The 20024-nt window shown below is 44.8% G+C and overlaps 1 protein-coding gene across 37 annotated transcripts in view; it reads right to left on the bottom strand.

The window, feature by feature from the left end:
- Positions 1 to 6137: 6137 nt before the first annotated feature.
- Positions 6138 to 20024, bottom strand: part of LOC127913101 (putative uncharacterized protein DDB_G0290521) — a 113903-nt gene continuing 100016 nt past the window's right edge. Inside the window, exons 6-16 of one of the 37 annotated variants that reach the window (XM_052484467.1) lie at positions 13270 to 14685; positions 12606 to 13127; positions 11913 to 12433; positions 11422 to 11796; positions 10789 to 11363; positions 10615 to 10643; positions 10328 to 10356; positions 9577 to 9951; positions 6485 to 9490; positions 6381 to 6437; positions 6138 to 6266 (exon numbers count right to left, since the gene is read on the bottom strand). In XM_052484467.1, the coding sequence (XP_052340427.1) occupies positions 14610 to 14685 (76 nt within the window). In that variant the 3' untranslated portion in view covers positions 6138 to 6266; positions 6381 to 6437; positions 6485 to 9490; ... (6 more) ...; positions 12606 to 13127; positions 13270 to 14609. Of the gene's footprint in view, positions 6267 to 6380; positions 6438 to 6484; positions 9491 to 9576; positions 11364 to 11421; positions 11797 to 11912; positions 12434 to 12462; positions 12491 to 12605; positions 13128 to 13241; positions 14686 to 20024 lie in introns of all 37 variants that reach the window. The other 36 variants (XM_052484466.1, XM_052484464.1, XM_052484463.1 and 33 more) reach the window with 36 other exon arrangements.

The raw sequence follows: 20024 nt of genomic DNA, 5'->3' as shown, positions 1-20024 counted from the left end.
TAACCACACCAGTGGGGGCCTTCAGCCTCTGAGTTGTACACATTAATTACTTTCTTAACTCAGCAAAAAAAGAATTGTCCTCTCACTGTCAACTGCATTTATTTTCAGCAAACTTAACATGTGTAAATATTTGTATGAACATAACAAGATTCCACAACTGAGACATAAACTGAACAAGTTCCACAGACATGTGTCTAACAGAAATGGAATAATGTGTGCCTGAAAAAAAGGGGGGTCAAAATCAAAAGTAACAGTCAATATCTGGTGTGGCCACCAGCTGCATTAAGTACTGCAGTGCATCTCCTTCTCATGGACTGCACCAGATTTGCCAGTTCTTGCTGTGAGATGTTACCCCACTCTTCCACCAAGGCACCTGCAAGTTCCCGGACATTTCTGGGGAGACTGACACTACCCCTCACCCTCCAATCCAACAGGTCCAAGTGCTCAATGGGATTGAGATCCGGGCTCTTCGCTGGCCATGGCAGAACACTGACATTCCTGTCTTGCAGGAAATCACGCACAGAACGAGCAGTATGGCTGGTGGCATTGTCATGCAGGAGGGTCATGTCAGGATGAGCCTGCAGGAAGGGTACTACATGAGGGAGGAGGATGTCTTCCCTGTAACGCACAGCATTGAGATTGCCTGAAATGACAACAAGCTCAGTCCGATGATGCTGTGACACACCGCCCCAGACCATGACGGACCCTCCACCTCCAAATCGATCCCGCTCCAGAGTACAGGCCTCGGTGTAACGCTCATTCCTTCAACGATAAACGCGAAACCGACCATCACCCCTGGTGAGACAAAACCGCGACTCGTCAGAGAAGAGCACCTTTTGCCAGTCCTGTCTGGTCCAGCGACGGTGGGTTTGTGCCCATAGGCGACGTTGTTGCCGGTGATGTCTGGTGAGGACCTGCCTTATACAACAGGCCTACAAGCCCTCAGGCCAGCCTCTCTCAGCCTATTGTGGACAGTCTGAGCAACTTGGACAGTTGTTGTTGCCATCCTGTACCTGTCCCGCAGGTGTGATATTCGGATGTACCGATCCTGTGCAAGTGTTGTTACATGTGGTCTGGCCACTGCGAGGACAATCAGCTGTCCATCCTGTCTCCCTGTAGCGCTGTCTTAGGCGTCTCACAGTACGGACATTGCAATTCATTGCACAGGCCACATCTGCAGTCCTCATGCCTCCTTGCAGCATGCCTAAGACACGTTCACGCAGATGAGCAGGGACCCTGGGCATCTTTCATTTGTTGTTTTTCAGAGTCAGTAGAACGGCCCCTTTAGTGTCCTATGTTTTCATAACTGTGACCTTAAATGTCTACCGTCTGTAAGCTGTTAGTGTCTTAACGACCGTTCCACAGGGAAACAGTGTTTAAACCATTTACAATGAAGATCTGTGAATTTATTTGGATTGTTACGAATTATCCTTGAAATACAGGGTCCCGAAAAAGGACGTTTCTTTTTTTTTGCTGAGAATAACTTTCTACAATGCAGCATGTTGACATGATCACTATTGTTATCTATATATGGTACCACTATGGTGACAAATGACATCTCTCTCTCTCTCTCTCTTCTCCCCCCCCCCTCTCTCTCTCTCTCTCTCTCTCTCTCTCTCTCTCTCCTCTCTCTCTCTCTCTCCTCTCTCTCTCTCTCTTCTCTCTCAGACAACACTTCACTTCACAAATCACCTTCCATTTCTACAATCAGCGATAATTATCCAAGTCATGAATATGATCAAAAATAATCCCTGCTGGTTTGACAAATAGCACAGTGATCACAATGCAGAGCATTGTTTTTAGTCAGAAAGAGCGTCGATTCTACCTGAACTGTCGGTTGAGGGACACGTGTCGTGTAGGAGTGACGACTCCTGACGTAAGACAGACAATTAAATGCAGTCTGGTTTACTGGACGTATGTGCGTTACAGTGGGGTTAAAGGTCGGGTTGCAAAATTCCGTTAACTTTCCCACATCCTGGTTGGAGGTTCTATATGGAATTGTTTTAAGAAGGATCATTACCAAGGATCATTTATCAATTTGATTTTGAATTTTAAGACACTTTGAAGAATCTCAAAAATCGAAATATAAAAAATATTTGCGGAATTTTTTTGGGGGGGGCCTTACTGCTATTAGCCAATACAAACTATGGTTGAATGGCGGGAACCCGGTTCACGAGATTTACTGAGATTTACCTGGATTTACCTGGATTTACCTGGATTTACTGCCCAAAACCACTCCTTTTTCCTGGAATAAATAACTGCGAGAATCCGGTAAATTATAATAATGAATTCATATGAACAGCGTGGTGTGAAATGGAATGGAATGATGATGTGTTAAATGATGTGCGATGTCTAAATCTGTCTCTACGGACTCAGATGAATCATCAACGCTCAGGGTGGGGACAGACAGGCCATCTCAGACAGACAGGCCATCTCAGACAGACAGTCCATCTCAGACAGACAGCCCATCTCAGACAGACAGCCCATCTCAGACAGACAGTCCATCTCAGACTGACAGTCCATCTCAGACAGACAGTCCATCTCAGACAGACAGTCCATCTCAGACAGACAGGCCATCTCAGACAGACAGCCCATCTCAGACTGACAGCCCATCTCAGACTGACAGTCCATCTCAGACAGACAGTCCATCTCAGACAGACAGCCCATCTCACAGACCCATCTCAGACAGACAGCCCATCTCAGACAGACAGCCCATCTCAGACAGACAGTCCATCTCAGACTGACAGTCCATCTCAGACAGACAGTCCATCTCAGACAGACAGGCCATCTCAGACTGACAGTCCATCTCAGACTGACAGGCCATCTCAGACAGACAGTCCATCTCAGACTGACAGTCCATCTCTCAGACAGACAGTCCATCTCAGACAGACAGGCCATCTCAGACAGACAGTCCATCTCAGACAGACAGCCCATCTCAGACTGACAGCCCATCTCAGACAGACAGTCCATCTCAGACAGACAGTCCATCTCAGACAGACAGTCCATCTCAGACAGACAGTCCATCTCAGACTGACAGCCCATCTCAGACAGACAGTCCATCTCAGACAGACAGTCCATCTCAGACAGACAGTCCATCTCAGACTGACAGTCCATCTCAGACAGACAGCCCATCTCAGACTGACAGTCCATCTCAGACAGACAGTCCATCTCAGACAGACAGTCCATCTCAGACAGACAGCCCATCTCAGACTGACAGTCCATCTCAGACTGACAGTCCATCTCAGACAGACAGTCCATCTCAGACAGACAGTCCATCTCAGACAGACAGCCCATCTCAGACTGACAGTCCATCTCAGACAGACAGTCCATCTCAGACAGACAGTCCATCTCAGACAGACAGCCCATCTCAGACTGACAGCCCATCTCAGACTGACAGTCCATCTCAGACTGACAGCCCATCTCAGACAGACAGCCCATCTCAGACAGACAGCCCATCTCAGACAGACAGTCCATCTCAGACTGACAGTCCATCTCAGACTGACAGTCCATCTCAGTTCACAATGCTGGTAGATTTACAGTATCATCTCATCATGGAGATTTGTTTCCATGTGACAGGTTGGCCTACATTTGCTGCAGTAACATAAAGACTGAAAGGTGTCTAATTTACCATCATCCATCTGGGGGTCAGGGGTCAACGTGTTGCAGCTGCAGAGTTTTAAACCCGCCTATTCCTTGAATATAAATCAGTCCACGCGTGAGCATGGTACGGTATGGAACATTTGTTCTACTAAGCTATATGGAATTGTTTTAAGAAGGTCATACATAGCAAGGAATATTTTTGATATTTGATCTTAAGACCCCCTGAAGTATAAAATATATATATACAATGCTCAAGAAAATAAAGGGAACACTAAAATAACACATCCTAGATCTGAATGAATGAAATATTCCAATTAATATACTTTTTTCTTGACATAGTTGAATGTGCCGACAACAAAATCACACAACAACGAATGTATGCACACATGACTGTAAATCGCTTTGGATAAAAGCGTCTGCTAAATGGCATATATTATTATTATATTAACGATCAATGGAAATCAAATGTATCAACCCATGGAGGTCTGGATTTGGAGTCACACTCAAAATTAAAGTAGAAAACCACACTACAGGCTGATCCAACTTTGATGTAATGTCCTTAAAACACGTCTAAATGAGGCTCAGTAGTGTGTGTGGCCTCCACGTGCCTGTATGACCTCCCTACAACGCCTGGGCTCCTGATGAGGTGGCGGATGGCCTCCACGTGCCTGTATGACCTCCCTACAACGCCTGGGCATGCTCCTGATGAGGTGGCGGATGGTCTCCTGAGGGATCTCCTCCCAGACCTGGACTAAAGCATCCGCCAACTCCTGGACAGTCTGTGGTGCAACGTGGCGTTGGTGGATGGAGCGAGACATGATGTCCCAGATGTGCTCAATTGGATTCGGGTCTGGGGAACGGGCGGGCCAGTCCATAGCATCAATGCCTTCCTCTTGCAGGAACTGCTGACACACTCCAGCCACATGAGGTCTAGCATTGTCTTGCATTAGGAGGAACCCAGGGCCAACCGCACCAGCATATGGTCTCACAAGGGGTCTGAGGATCTCATTTCGGTACCTAATGGCAGTCAGGCTACCTCTGGCGAGCACATGGAGAGCTGTGCGGCCCCCCCAAAGAAATGCCATGCCACACCATGACTGACCCACCGCCAAACCGGTCATGCTGGAGGATGTTGCAGGCAGCAGAACGTTCTCCACGGCGTCTCCAGACTGTCACGTCTGTCACATGTGCTCAGAGTGAACCTGCTTTCATCTGTGAAGAGCACAGGGCTCCAGTGGCACATTTACCCATCTTGGTGTTCTCTGGCAAACGCCAAACGTCCTGCACGGTGTTGGGCTGTAAGCGCAACCCCCACCTGTGGACGTCGGGTCCTCATACCACCCTCATGGAGTCTGTTTCTGACCGTTTGAGCAGACACATGCACATTTGTGGCCTGCTGGAGGTCATTTTGCAGGGCTCTGGCAGTGCTCCTCCTGCTCCTCCTTGCACAAAGGCGGAGGTAGCGGTCCTGCTGATGGGTTGTTGCCCTCCTTCGGCCTCCTCCACGTCTCCTGATGTACTGGCCTGTCTCCTGGTAGCGCCTCCATGCTCTGGACACTACGCTGACAGACACAGCAAACCTTCTTGCCACAGCTCGCATTGATGTGCCATCCTGGATGAGCTGCACTACCTGAGCCACTTGTGTGGGTTTTAGACTCCGTCTCATGCTACCACTAGAGTGAAACCACCGCCAGCATTCAAAAGTGACTAAAACATCAGCCAGGAAGCATAGGAACTGAGAAGTGGTCTGTGGTCCCCACCTGCAGAACCACTCCTTTATTGGGGGTGTCTTGCTAATTGCCTATAATTTCCACCTGTTGTCTATTCCATTTGCACAAAAAGCATGTGAAATGTATTGTCAATCAGTGTTGCTTCCTATGTAGACAGTTTGATTTCACAGAAGTGTGATTGACTTGGAGTTACATGGTGTTGTTTAAAAGTATTCCCTTTATTTTTTTGAGCAGTGTATATAAAAAGATGTAATGAAAATGTTTATTTGGCCTTGGTGCTATGAGCCCATTTAAACACATTGAAAAACAGATTCACTACATGGAACAACAGAAAGCCCTCCCACCACTAAAACATCTAAAAGTTTGTTCTGAAGTGCCTGTCCTATAAGAATCATAATTTGTTTTTTGTATTTAACCCATTCTTTTTTATAGCACTAGATAGTGGCCTGTATATACTGTATATATATATATATATATATGTATATACTGTATATACTTCTATTCATTTAAAAAAAACTGGTACCGGGAGACTTTTCAGATAAGTCGTGTGCGGCCTGTGGGCTTCCTAGAGCAAAACAACATGTACCTTTACACAGACGGGTCATATGAGTGTGTCTGACGCTACAGACAGAAGTTACCGACTTCAGACGAGGCCCAAGATGCAAGTCAGTTGTGGCTCAGTTGGTAGAGCATGGCGCTTGTAACGCCAGGGTAGTGGGTTCAAAAACGTAGAATGTATGCACACATGACTGTAAGTCATAAAAGCGTCAGCTAAATGGCATATATTATATTATATTATGTTCATGTTCGTGAAAGTCTCACCTTTCCGTAGAGAGGTCATAATAGTTCAGACACTACAGAGGATTTAGTAAGAAGAACGATTTTCGAGATGTCTCCTGGTCTGATAAACACCGCTCTGGCTCTGTCACCTTTCACCTCAGATGGGATGTCTCCTGGTCTGATAAACACCGCTCTGGCTCTGTCACCTTTCACCTCAGATGGGATGTCTCCTGGTCTGATACACACCGCTCTACCTCTGTCACCTTTCACCTCAGATGGGATGTCTCCTGGTCTGATAAACACCACTCTAGCTCTGTCACCTTTCACCTCAGATGGGATGTCTCTGTCTGATAAACACCGCTCTGTCACCTCACCTCAGATGGGATGTCTCCTGGTCTGATAAACACCGCTCTAGCTCTGTCACCTTTCACCTCAGATGGGATGTCTCCTGGTCTGATAAACACCGCTCTGGCTCTGTCACCTTTCACCTCAGATGGGATGTCTCCTGGTCTGATAAACACCGCTCTAGCTCTGTCACCTTTCACCTCAGATGGGATGTCTCCTGGTCTGATAAACACCGCTCTAGCTCTGTCACCTTTCACCTCAGATGGGATGTCTCCTGGTCTGATAAACACCGCTCTAGCTCTGTCACCTTTCACCTCAGATGGGATGTCTCCTGGTCTGATAAACACCACTCTAGCTCTGTCACCTTTCACCTCAGATGGGATGTCTCCTGGTCTGATAAACACCGCTCTGGCTCTGTCACCTTTCACCTCAGATGGGATGTCTCCTGGTCTGACAAACGCCACTCTGGCTCTGTCACCTTTCACCTCAGATGGGATGTCTCCTGGTCTGACCAACACTGCTCTAGCTCTGTCACCTTGCACAGCAGATGAGGAAGTGCGACAGAGGCAGATGTGCTGATTTTAATTGGGATATTTGTATTATGCTAATTAGATTTATGAGGTGGCGCGGACATTGACAAGCCCTTTCTCTTCACTTCCATCCCCTTGGTAACAGAAGACAGGTGTGATACAGTGGTTGCCATGACAGCAACCAGAAACAAGTGTGATAAGAGTACGCAGTTCCAGCTGGAATCAGGGCACTTTCTTTTTTTTTTTAAGCACTGGTGCTCCTAACTTTTAAAAGTTAGGAGCACAACATGAAAGTTAGGAGCACCAGAAATTGAGATGCAGCCTTATTGGGCCTATATGTACCCTAGAAGCAAATATGTCATACTGTAAAGATCTTAACTTCTTATAAAAGCTAAGGCGTTGATACAAATACCTGTCATTGAAATTACAAAGTAATTTGTGGAATATTAGGTATTTCTCTAATTGAGATGCATTGCATATAATTGGTACACTGTCTCTTTAAAAAAAAAGTCAGGTTTGCGATGCAAGATGGCTGCCATAGAAACCAAGTTGACACGCCAATCGGAACTAATAAAACTCTGAAATTAGTTTCCGGTCGGACATTTCTTGAGTTTTTCTAGTTTCGACTAGCAGGTCAACACAGCATCTTTCATCGCTATCATCCATTGATCTGAAGAAGCCCATCTCATCCCTTTTTTATTTTATTTCTGTTCCCCCAAATGTTTGGATATACCGGTGAAGTCACCGGGTCGTTAACATGCTAGCCAATGACTGAACAAAATGTAAACAAATGGTTAACGATGTCGACGAGCGGTTCGTTTTACAACGACCCACGACAAGCTTTATTATCGGTTGTTGGTTAGCAACCTTAGCCTTAGAATTTGAGCCATATTAACATTGACATGCAATTAGTCAAAACATCTCAAAATAAGACATTTATGATGCCCCACATGACAGTTTCTTATCATTGTTGCTAGCTATCTGTCCATCCAGAATCCTAACAAGACACAAGACTTCTGCCCCATTGAAGCGTGTGCATAGTTTCCGTGACGTTGTCAGCCAACCCGTCATTATAGGAAGATGAAACGCTGCGTCGGTAACATGGGTCAGATCTTTTGATCTAGTTGGGTAAACCGTGATTTCTCTGTAGTGATAGTGCAACCATGACGTTAACCAAATCTGCACTGATTCTCTAGGGCACTGAGAAACAACGGTACAGCCAAGCCTTATCATTACACCAAGTATTAACCCGGGAGATTTTTTTTCAGAGTCGAACAGTGCTCACAAAAATCAAACTCCTGGTCGCACAGGATAATATTTTTGGGTCGGATTGGTCGCACTTTAGAGTCCTGGTTTGAATATTCCTCGATTCGGAAGGGAAATCTGGGAATCCTCCAACTGGCATTTCAGGAAAACCTGGGAATTTTGGAAAAGTTAACCTGAATTTTGCAACTCAACTGTGAACACTGCGAATCTCCGTCCATAGTACCTGCAAGAAGTCCACATCCAGGGACTGATCATGACGTGATGAGCAAACAAGACAACACACTGACTGTACAGTGACTGACTGACTGATTACCATGGTGTCTAACACTACTGCACTCTACTTCAGAACAAAAGGGAGAAAAGAGGATGCTAGAGATCCCTTAAAGTGCATCCCAAATGGCACCCTATCGTCTATACAGTGCACTGCTTTTGACCAGAACCCATAGAGTACTGCATATAGGGTGAAATTTGGGACATAGACCTATACACTACGCTCCACTACACTAACTAAGTTAACCTGGCTCCTCTAGTTTTATAACTCCTCCTCCTCTAGTGTTATAACTCCTCCTCCTCTAGTGTTATAACTCCTCCTCCTCTAGTGTTATAACTCCTCCTCCTCTAGTGTTATAACTCCTCCTCATCTAGTGTTATAACTCCTCCTCCTCTAGTGTTATAACTCCTCCTCCTCTAGTGTTATAACTCCTCCTCCTCTAGTGTTATAACTCCTCCTCCTCTAGTGTTATAACTCCTCCTCCTCTAGTGTTATAACTCCTCCTCCTCTAGTGTTATAACTCCTCCTCCTCTAGTGTTATAACTCCTCCTCCTCTAGTGTTATAACTCCTCCTCCTCTAGTGTTATAACTCCTCCTCCTCTAGTGTTATAACTCCTCCTCCTCTAGTATTATAACCCCTCCTCCTCTAGTGTTATAACTCCTCCTCCTCTAGTGTTATAACTCCTCCTCCTCTAGTATTATAACACAACCAGAGGCTTGGATGGTTCACGTCCTGTTCCTGGGACTGTAGTGCAGAGTCTGTGTAGCCTAATGTATCTGTACAACACAGAAGTAGGTTTCACTATTCAATAATATGTTACATCTCCTTGAGTTATTTCTAAGAATACAACGACAAAGAAACATGATGTGGTCATATATACGCCGACAGTGGATAATATCATTGCTGTACATCAAAGGGTTGTAGTTGTCTTTAGAGACAAGTTACGGGCCAACTGGACTCTAACCACCTCTATGCTAGTGTCCTTATCTAACCACCTCTATGCTAGTGTCCTGTATCTAACCACCTCTATGCTAGTGTCCTGTATCTAACCACCTCTATGGTAGTGTCCTGTATCTAACCACCTCTATGCTAGTGTCCTGTATCTAACCACCTCTATGCTAGTGTCCTGTATCTAACCACCTCTATGCTAGTGTCCTGTATCTAACCACCTCTATGGTAGTGTCCTGTATCTAACCACCTCTATGCTAGTGTCCTGTATCTAACCACCTCTATGGTAGTGTCCTTATCTAACCACCTCTATGGTAGTGTCCTTATCTAACCACCTCTATGCTAGTGTCCTGTATCTAACCACCTCTATGCTAGTGTCCTGTATCTAACCACCTCTATGGTAGTGTCCTGTATCTAACCACCTCTATGCTAGTGTCCTGTATCTAACCACCTCTATGCTAGTGTCCTGTATCTAACCACCTCTATGCTAGTGTCCTGTATCTAACCACCTCTATGCTAGTGTCCTGTATCTAACCACCTCTATGGTAGTGTCCTGTATCTAACCACCTCTATGCTAGTGTCCTTTATCTAACCACCTCTATGGTAGTGTCCTTATCTAGCCACCTCTATGCTAGTGTCCTGTATCTAACCACCTCTATGCTAGTGTCCTGTATCTAACCACCTCTGTGCTAGTGTCCAGTATCTAACCACCTCTATGGTAGTGTCCTGTATCTAACCACCTCTATGCTAGTGTCCTGTATCTAACCACCTCTATGCTAGTGTCCTGTATCTAACCACCTCTATGCTAGTGTCCTGTATCTAACCACCTCTATGCTAGTGTCCTGTATCTAACCACCTCTATGGTAGTGTCCTGTATCTAACCACCTCTATGCTAGTGTCCTGTATCTAACCACCTCTATGGTAGTGTCCTGTATCTAACCACCTCTATGCTAGTGTCCTGTATCTAACCACCTCTATGGTAGTGTCCTGTATCTAACCACCTCTATGCTAGTGTCCTTATCTAACCACCTCTATGCTAGTGTCCTTATCTAACCACCTCTAAGGTATTGTCCTTATCTAACCACCTCTATGCTAGTGTCCTGTATCTAACCACCTCTATGCTAGTGTCCTGTATCTAACCACCTCTATGGTAGTGTCCTGTATCTAACCACCTCTATGCTAGTGTCCTGTATCTAACCACCTCTATGCTAGTGTCCTGTATCTAACCACCTCTATGCTAGTGTCCTGTATCTAACCACCTCTATGGTAGTGTCCTGTATCTAACCACCTCTATGCTAGTGTCCTGTATCTAACCACCTCTATGGTAGTGTCCTTATCTAACCACCTCTATGGTAGTGTCCTTATCTAACCACCTCTATGCTAGTGTCCTGTATCTAACCACCTCTATGCTAGTGTCCTGTATCTAACCACCTCTATGGTAGTGTCCTGTATCTAACCACCTCTATGCTAGTGTCCTGTATCTAACCACCTCTATGGTAGTGTCCTTATCTAACCACCTCTATGGTAGTGTCCTTATCTAACCACCTCTATGCTAGTGTCCTGTATCTAACCACCTCTATGCTAGTGTCCTGTATCTAACCACCTCTATGGTAGTGTCCTGTATCTAACCACCTCTATGGTAGTGTCCTTTATCTAACCACCTCTATGCTAGTGTCCTTATCTAGCCACCTCTATGCTAGTGTCCTGTATCTAACCACCTCTATGCTAGTGTCCTGTATCTAACCACCTCTGTGCTAGTGTCCAGTATCTAACCACCTCTATGGTAGTGTCCTGTATCTAACCACCTCTATGCTAGTGTCCTGTATCTAACCACCTCTATGCTAGTGTCCTGTATCTAACCACCTCTATGCTAGTGTCCTGTATCTAACCACCTCTATGCTAGTGTCCTGTATCTAACCACGTCTATGGTAGTGTCCTGTATCTAACCACCTCTATGCTAGTGTCCTGTATCTAACCACCTCTATGGTAGTGTCCTGTATCTAACCACCTCTATGCTAGTGTCCTGTATCTAACCACCTCTATGGTAGTGTCCTTATCTAACCACCTCTATGGTAGTCTCCTTATCTAACCACCTCTATGCTAGTGTCCTGTATCTAACCACCTCTATGCTAGTGTCCTGTATCTAACCACCTCTATGCTAGTGTCCTGTATCTAACCACCTCTATGCTAGTGTCCTGTATCTAACCACCTCTATGCTAGTGTCCTGTATCTAACCACCTCTATGCTAGTGTCCTTTATCTAACCACCTCTGTGCTAGTGTCCAGTATCTAACCACCTCTATGGTAGTGTCCTGTATCTAACCACCTCTATGCTAGTGTCCTGTATCTGACCACCTCTATGCTAGTGTCCTGTATCTAACCACCTCTATGATAGTGTCCTGTATCTAACCACCTCTATGGTAGTGTCCTGTATCTAACCACCTCTATGCTAGTGTCCTGTATCTAACCACCTCTATGCTAGTGTCCTGTATCTAACCACCTCTATGCTAGTGTCCTGTATCTAACCACCTCTATGGTAGTGTCCTGTATCTAACCACCTCTATGCTAGTGTCCTGTATCTAACCACCTCTATGGTAGTGTCCTGTATCTAACCACCTCTATGGTAGTGTCCTTATGTAACCACCTCTATGCTAGTGTCCTGTATCTAACCACCTCTATGCTAGTGTCCTGTATCTAACCACCTCTATGCTAGTGTCCTGTATCTAACCACCTCTATGCTAGTGTCCTGTATCTAACCACCTCTATGCTAGTGTCCTTTATCTAACCACCTCTGTGCTAGTGTCCAGTATCTAACCACCTCTATGGTAGTGTCCTGTATCTAACCACCTCTATGCTAGTGTCCTGTATCTAACCACCTCTATGCTAGTGTCCTGTATCTAACCACCTCTATGCTAGTGTCCTGTATCTAACCACCTCTATGCTAGTGTCCTGTATCTAACCACCTCTGTGCTAGTGTCCTGTATCTAACCACCTCTATGCTAGTGTCCTTATCTAACCACCTCTATGGTAGTGTCCTTATCTAACCACCTCTATGCTAGTGTCCTGTATCTAACCACCTCTATGCTAGTGTCCTGTATCTAACCACCTCTATGTTAGTGTCCTGTATCTAACCACCTCTATGCTAGTGTCCTTTATCTAACCACCTCTGTGCTAGTGTCCAGTATCTAACCACCTCTATGGTAGTGTCCTGTATCTAACCACCTCTATGCTAGTGTCCTGTATCTAACCACCTCTATGCTAGTGTCCTGTATCTAACCACCTCTATGCTAGTGTCCAGTATCTAACCACCTCTATGGTATTGTCTTGTATCTAACCACCTCTATGCTAGTGTCCTGTATCTATCAACCTCTGTGCTAGTGTCCTGTATCTAACAACCTCTATGGTAGTGTCCAGTATCTAACCACCTCTATGGTATTGTCTTGTATCTAACCACCTCTATGCTAGTGTCCTGTATCTATCAACCTCTGTGCTAGTGTCCTGTATCTAACAACCTCTATGCTAGTGTCCTATATCTAACCACCTCTATGCTAGTGTCCTATATCTAACAACCTCTATGCTAGTGTCCTATATCTAACCACCTCTATGCTAGTGTCCTATATCTAACAACCTCTATGCTAGTGTCCTATATCTAACCACCTCTATGCTAGTGTCCTTATCTAACCACCTCTATGGTATTGTCCTGTATCTAACAACCTCTATGCTAGTGTCCTCATCTAACCACCTCTATGGTATTGTCCTGTATCTAACAACCTCTATGCTAGTGTCCTTATCTAACCACCTCTATGCTAGTGTCCTATATCTAACAACCTCTATGCTAGTGTCCTGTATCTAACAACCGCTATGCTAGTGTCCTATATCTGTGTAAGGGGTAGGGGGAAGTAGCGCCTAGCGAACTATAATGCCGCTGGTTGTTCCAATTTCGATATTTACAGAAAGTCTGGATGAGGATCAGTGTGAGACCGTGGTTACCACGGTTACCCTGTTCTAATTAGATTTGAACCCCATGTGTAACGTTTCTATCCCCACCCATCCCTTGGCCTTGCAATAGCTTACTATTCACACTCAATATGAGTTGACTTACGAGTCTTACTGGGTTTGGGGTAGACATAATGTTTCTATGTGTCTATGCTGCAAACTAATAAAGGATCATGTCATTTCGGTATTTCTCTAATGAGAAAAGGGAAATCTAACTAAAATATGTTTTAATTTAAATAAATATTTGTCTTCAGATATTTTGCTCATAAAGCATAACTCTTCTGTTCACAAAACATTACAATATTTTAAAGTTTAAAGAGTTGAAAACGAAGAGCTTTTCTTGGCACTGAATCAGGAAGATTTGATATATTTCTCATTATTTTTCCGTATGGTTAGAATAGAGTTAAACCCACCATGTCCTCTCTCACTGAACGATAGAGGGGAAGAGGAAGGTCCACAAGGAGGTAAAGAAGAAAGAGTGAGATTTAAAGGAGTAAAAAGAGACAGCATACAGACACTAGAGGGCAGTATACAGGAAGTAGATATATATGAGCTACAGAAAGAATCTGAAGGGTTCATTTTCCGTTGTTTTTCTTTCTTCCCATCGTCTCGTCATCAATTGACCCGGCCCGGCGGCGTAGGTGAGTTCTCTTCACACACTGCCCAGGTCAGAGATCAGACTGCCTACACTACACTTCAACGGTCAGAGTCTGAGGGGTCAACCGATCAGGACTGCCTTGTGTCATTCGGAGTTAGGCAAGGTTGTAAGGGTGACATGCTGGTAAGGACAGGGAAGGTAAAATCTGGCAGATAAAGATTCAGTCCAGAGATAGTCCAGACGAGAGATAGTCCAGACCAGAGCTAGTCCAGACGAGAGATAGTCCAGACCAGAGCTAGTCCAGACGAGAGATAGTCCAGACCAGAGCTAGTCCAGACCAGATCAGTCCCCAAGTCCCAGACTACAGTTCAGTGTCGCTGAGCTCCTGCCTTGTCTCCAGCCAGGTTTGTGCGTTTTAAAAGTTTATTTATTTTTCAAACCCCGACCAACGAGTTGTGTCCAGTTGTTGCCCTCAGCGTTTTCTCCGTAAGGTTGTTTGGAGGTCAAGGGTAGAAAACGAGAAGGAGGTTCAAGTGATCGGCTGGTTACCTAGAGGACGGGCTACTGCACTCAGAGGCGGGGCAACAGAACTGATGGGCGATGTCATCGTCTTCGTCCTCTCTGGGAGAGGGACGGTCCATGGTAGCATGGGTAGAGAGAGACAGACAGACAGGGGTTGAGACAGAAGCAAAGGGATGGGGAACACAGAAAAGCAGAGTGAGAGAAGGAAGGAAAGAAGGGAATATAGACAAACCCTAGTGTTATAACTCCTCCTCCTCTAGTTATAACTCCTCCTCTAGTTATAACTCCTCCTCCTCTAGTTATAACTCCTCCTCCTCTAGTTATAACTCCTCCTCTAGTTATAACTCCTCCTCTAGTTATAACTCCTCCTCCTCCTAGTTATAACTCCTCCTCTAGTGTTATAACTCCTCCTCTAGTTATAACTCCTCCTCCTCTAGTTATAACTCCTCCTCCTCCTAGTTATAACTCCTCCTCTAGTGTTATAACTCTTCCTCTAGTTATAACTCCTCCTCCTCTAGTTATCACTCCTCCTCTAGTGTTATAACTCCTCCTCTAGTGGTATAACTCCTCCTCCTCTAGTTATAACTCCTCCTCCTCTAGTTATAACTCCTCCTCCTCTAGTGTTATAACTCCTCCTCCTCTAGTGTTATAAATCCTCCTCCACTAGTATTATAACTCCTCCTCTAGTGTTATAACTCTTCCTCTAGTTATAACTCCTCCTCTAGTTATCACTCCTCCTCTAGTGTTATAACTCCTCCTCCTCTAGTGTTATAACTCCTCCTCCTCTATTGTTATAAATCCTCCTCCTCTAGTGTTATAAATCCTCCTCCACTAGTATTATAACTCCTCCTCTAGTGTTATAACTCCTCCTGCTCTAGTGTTATAACTCCTCCTCCTCTTGTGTTATAACTCCTCCTCCTCTAGTGTTATAACTCCTCCTCTAGTATTATAACTCCTCCTCCTCTAGTGTTATAACTCCTCCTCCTCTAATGTTATAACTCCTCCTCCTCTAGTGTTATAACTCCTTCTCCTCTAGTGTTATAACTCCACCTCCTCTAGTGTTATAACTCCTCCTCCTCTACTGTTATAACTCCTCCTCCTCTAGTTATAACTCCTCCTCCTCTAGTGTTATAACTCCTCCTCCTTTAGTGTTATAACTCCACCTCCTCTAGTGTTATAACTCCACCTCCTCTAGTGTTATAACCCCTCCTCCTCTAGTGTTATAACTCCTCCTCCTCTAGTGTTATAACTCCTCCTAATCTAGTGTTATAAATCCTCCACTAGTATTATAACTCCTCCTCTAGTGTTATAACTCCTCCTCCTCTAGTGTTATAACTCCTCCTCCTCTAGTGTTATAACTCCTCCTCATCTAGTGTTATAAATCCTCCTCGACTAGTATTATAACTCCTCCTCTAGTGTTATAACTCCTCCTCCTCTAGTTATAACTCCTCCTCCTCTAGTGTTATAACTCCTCTTCCTTTAGTGTTATAACTCCACCTCCTCTAGTGTTATAACCCCTCCTCCTCTAGTGTTATAACTCCTCCTCATCTAGTATTATAACTCCTTCTCCTCTCGTGTTATAACTCCTCCTGCTCTAGTGTTATAACTCCTCCTCCTCGTGTGTTATAACTCCTCCTCCTCTAGTGTTATAACTCCTCCTCTAGTATTATAACTCCTCCTCCTCTAGTGTTATAACTCCTCCTCCTTTAGTGTTATAACTCCACCTCCTCTAGTGTTATAACTCCACCTCCTCTAGTGTTATAACCCCTCCTCCTCTAGTGTTATAACTCCTCCTCCTCTAGTGTTATAACTCCTCCTCCTCTAGTTTTATAACTCCTCCTCCTCTAGTGTTATAACTTCTCCTCCTCTAGTGTTATAACTCCTCCTCTAGTGTAATAACTCCTCCTCCTCTAGTGTTATAACTTCTCCTCCTCTAGTTTTATAACTCCTCCTCCTCTAGTGTTATAACTCCTCCTCCTCTAGTGTTATAACTCCTCCTCTTGTGTTATAACTTCTCCTCCTCTAGTGTTATAACAGTAGCTGACCACTAGATCAGAGAAGTGGGACTCCTCCACCTCTAGTGTTATAACAGTAGTAGACCACTAGATGTCAGGCTTGCAGCATGGAGAACAGTCTGCTACTAAAGCTACAACACTGACATCTACTGCAAACGTGATCTATTAGGTTAAATTTAAAAAACATGGATTAAATACCATTTCTCCCTATCTTAAGATATAGTGATTATATACCATGTCTCCTTGCCTGAAGATATAGTGATTAAATACCATTATATACCATGTCTCCTTGCCTGAAGATATAGTGATTAAATACCATGACTCCTAGCATTACAATATAGCTAATATTTTATGCAATCCTGTGATGGAATGTCATAGGTTTCCAAACATTTTAATATGACTTTAAAATATATCCCCAAGGGCGTTGAGATGCATACAAAAACACCAGGGAGGGAAGGAGAGGATGGGCGATATGGAGAGGACAGAGGTAGAAGAGTGGGGGGTGTTTGGGTGCAATAAGTAGGCCAACATGTGTGAAGGAGATGGGGGAGGCCTTACACTGGGTTGTGTTCCAGCAGATAATCAGATCTCACAACGCCATGAAGGAAGTGTTGAACGGAGTCATAATTAAAACGATTACAACTCATTTTCCAAGACAGCGTTTCCCAAAAATCTCTCCTCTCCCGGTGTAAGAGAGATGGGTGGCGAAGTCAGTCATGTGTCGGCTACTGACGCTATGATTCCAGATTCTAGTTTCCGATAAGAGTGTTATTAACTTTGTAACGAGGTAAATAATGTGATTGTGGTGATCACCCATCAGGCGGTCAGTTATCACATCTAGAAACGGGGGCTAATTACACACTCCTGAGTCTGGCTGTTAAAGGTATTCTCTGATACTTTGTGTACGTTTTTTAGCCAGTAGTTTCTGACTTAACTCTCACCAGGCAATATTGGTGCCCCAGGAAATGTCTCTCTCTCTCTCTGTCTCTCTCTCTCTCTCTCTCTCTCTCTCTCTCTCTCTCTCTCTCTCTCTCCCTCTCTCTCTCTCTCTCTCTCTCTCTCTCTCTCTCTCTCTCTCTCTCTCTCTCTCTCTCTCTCTCTCTCTCTCTCTCTCTCTCTCTCTCTCTCTCTCTCTCTCTCTCTCTCTCTCTCTCTCTCTCTCTCTCTCTCTCTCTCTCCTCACCTCTCTCTCTCTCTCTCTCTCTCTCTCTCTCTCTCTCTCTCTCTCTCTCTCTCTCTCTCTCTCTCTCTCTCTCTCTCTCTCTCTCTCTCTCTCTCTCTCTCTCTCTCTCTCTCTCTCTCTCTCTCTCTCTCTCTCTCTCTCTCTCTCTCTCTCTCTCTCTCTCTCTCTCTCTCTCTCTCTCTCTCTCTCTCTCTCTCTCTCTCTCTCTCTCTCTCTCTCTCTCTCTCTCGCTAGTGGAAAATGGTTTCAGCACAGCTTCCAGAAAAATAGTTGCTTTCGAAACTAGCGATTGTTTTATGCTAATTGAGGTAAGACAGTAATACTGCTCTTAGATTATGTTTGTATAAACTACACATTGACACATTCAGCCCGACGCGGCGAGGTTTAAAAAAATAAAAAGTTACGTCGCATGTCTTCAAATAACTACTAGGTGTCAGTGTGCTGACAAGAGACTGTCTATGACTATGTCCAGTCTATGACAGGACCCTATGTGCAATCAGTGCTAAATGCTCCAGACTGGTTAAGGCAACATGTCACTTTAATAAGGGTTCGTAATAAACCATTTAGAAGGCATTGACTTACTATTTATTAACATGTGTAAATGTTAGAAATAACACTTGAAATAACAGTTAAAAATTAAGTGTTGAAATTGAAAGTATGAAACTGATTTGTAAAGTATTTTTGTTGTGTGTAAAAAGCTGTTTAAAATAAATTGCCTGGAATTTCAGCCTGTTCAAGATGCGCTGGAAATTTTGGCCCATATCATGATGTCACAATGTGATCTGATTATTATAGACCAATGACTGTTCATCTCGATAAAAAGGGGTTGGGCTCTAGACCAGCCTAATAGCCAATTCAGGTTGTGTGTATATAAATATCTTTAAATCGTCAAACGCCCGCACAATCAGACTGAGCATTTCAAGAGTCAAAATGAGGGTCAGGTAAATATGATTTTTTTTTTTTTAAACACAGTGAAATTATTTAAATCACAGTAAAAAACACAGTAATTTATATTTTATATATATTATATTATATTATAATTTACATTTAGTGATGACTAAAACATTTAACTCCAAGGACTCCACGGGAGCTTTAAACATTTACATACATTACATTTAAGTCATTTAGCAGACGCTCTTATCATCTGGCTTTGTGTGCTTGCAGGAAATGTCTACCAAATGGCAAACCCATCTTTTTGTGACACATTACGCTGGTCACTCAAAATATTTATGAAGTATTTGTAATGTATAAATAGCTTTAGATTCGGGACTGCAAAAAATACTGTACTAATGATTATAAATGTGAGAGTAATAATTCATAAATGCTTTCTAAATGGTTAATTACGGACCCTTAAAATAAATTGTTGCCCTGGTTGGGACAAGGAAAATGAAGGGTTTAGATCTGTCTCTCGGAGTCATCAAGGTGATGGACAGAGGGAGAGGTAGGGTGGTGTGGGCTCTGGGTGTCATCGGGGTGATGGACAGAGGGAGAGGTAGGGTGGTGTGGGCTCTGGGTGTCATCGGGGTGATGGACAGAGGGAGAGGTAGGGTGGTGTGGGCTCTGGGTGTCATCGGGGTGATGGACAGAGGGAGAGGTAGGGTGGTGTGGGCTCTGGGTGTCATCGGGGTGATGGACAGAGGGAGAGGTAGGGTGGTGTGGGCTCTGGGTGTCATCGGGGTGATGGACAGAGGGAGAGGTAGGGTGGTGTGGGCTCTGGGTGTCATCGGGGTGATGGACAAGGGAGAGGTAGGGTGGTGTGGGCTCTGGGTGTCATCGGGGTGATGGACAAGGGAGAGGAGAGGTAGGGTGGTGTGGGCTCTGGGTGTCATCGGGGTGATGGACAGAGGGAGGGTGGTGTGGGCTCTGGGTGTCAGGGGTGATGGACAAAGGGAGAGTAGGGTGGTGTGGGCTCTGGGTGTCATCGGGGTGATGGACAGAGGGAGAGGTAGGGTGGTGTGGGCTCTGGGTGTCATCGGGGTGATGGACAAAGGGAGAGGTAGGGTGGTGGGCTCTGGGTGTCATCGGGGTGATGGACAAAGGACAGAGGAGAGGTAGGGTGGTGTGGGCTCTGGGTGTCATCGGGGTGATGGACAGAGGGAGAGGTAGGGTGGTGTGGGCTCTGGGTGTCATCGGGGTGATGGACAAAGGGAGAGGTAGGGTGGTGTGGGCTCTGGGTGTCATCGGGGTGATGGACAGAGGGAGAGGTAGGGTGGTGTGGGCTCTGGGTGTCATCGGGGTGA

Source organism: Oncorhynchus keta, chromosome 28, assembly GCF_023373465.1.
Source record: "Oncorhynchus keta strain PuntledgeMale-10-30-2019 chromosome 28, Oket_V2, whole genome shotgun sequence".
Classification (NCBI taxonomy): Eukaryota; Metazoa; Chordata; class Actinopteri; order Salmoniformes; family Salmonidae; genus Oncorhynchus; species Oncorhynchus keta.
The sequence above is the reverse complement of the archived record's forward strand: the minus strand, read 5'-3'. Positions and strand labels throughout refer to the sequence as shown.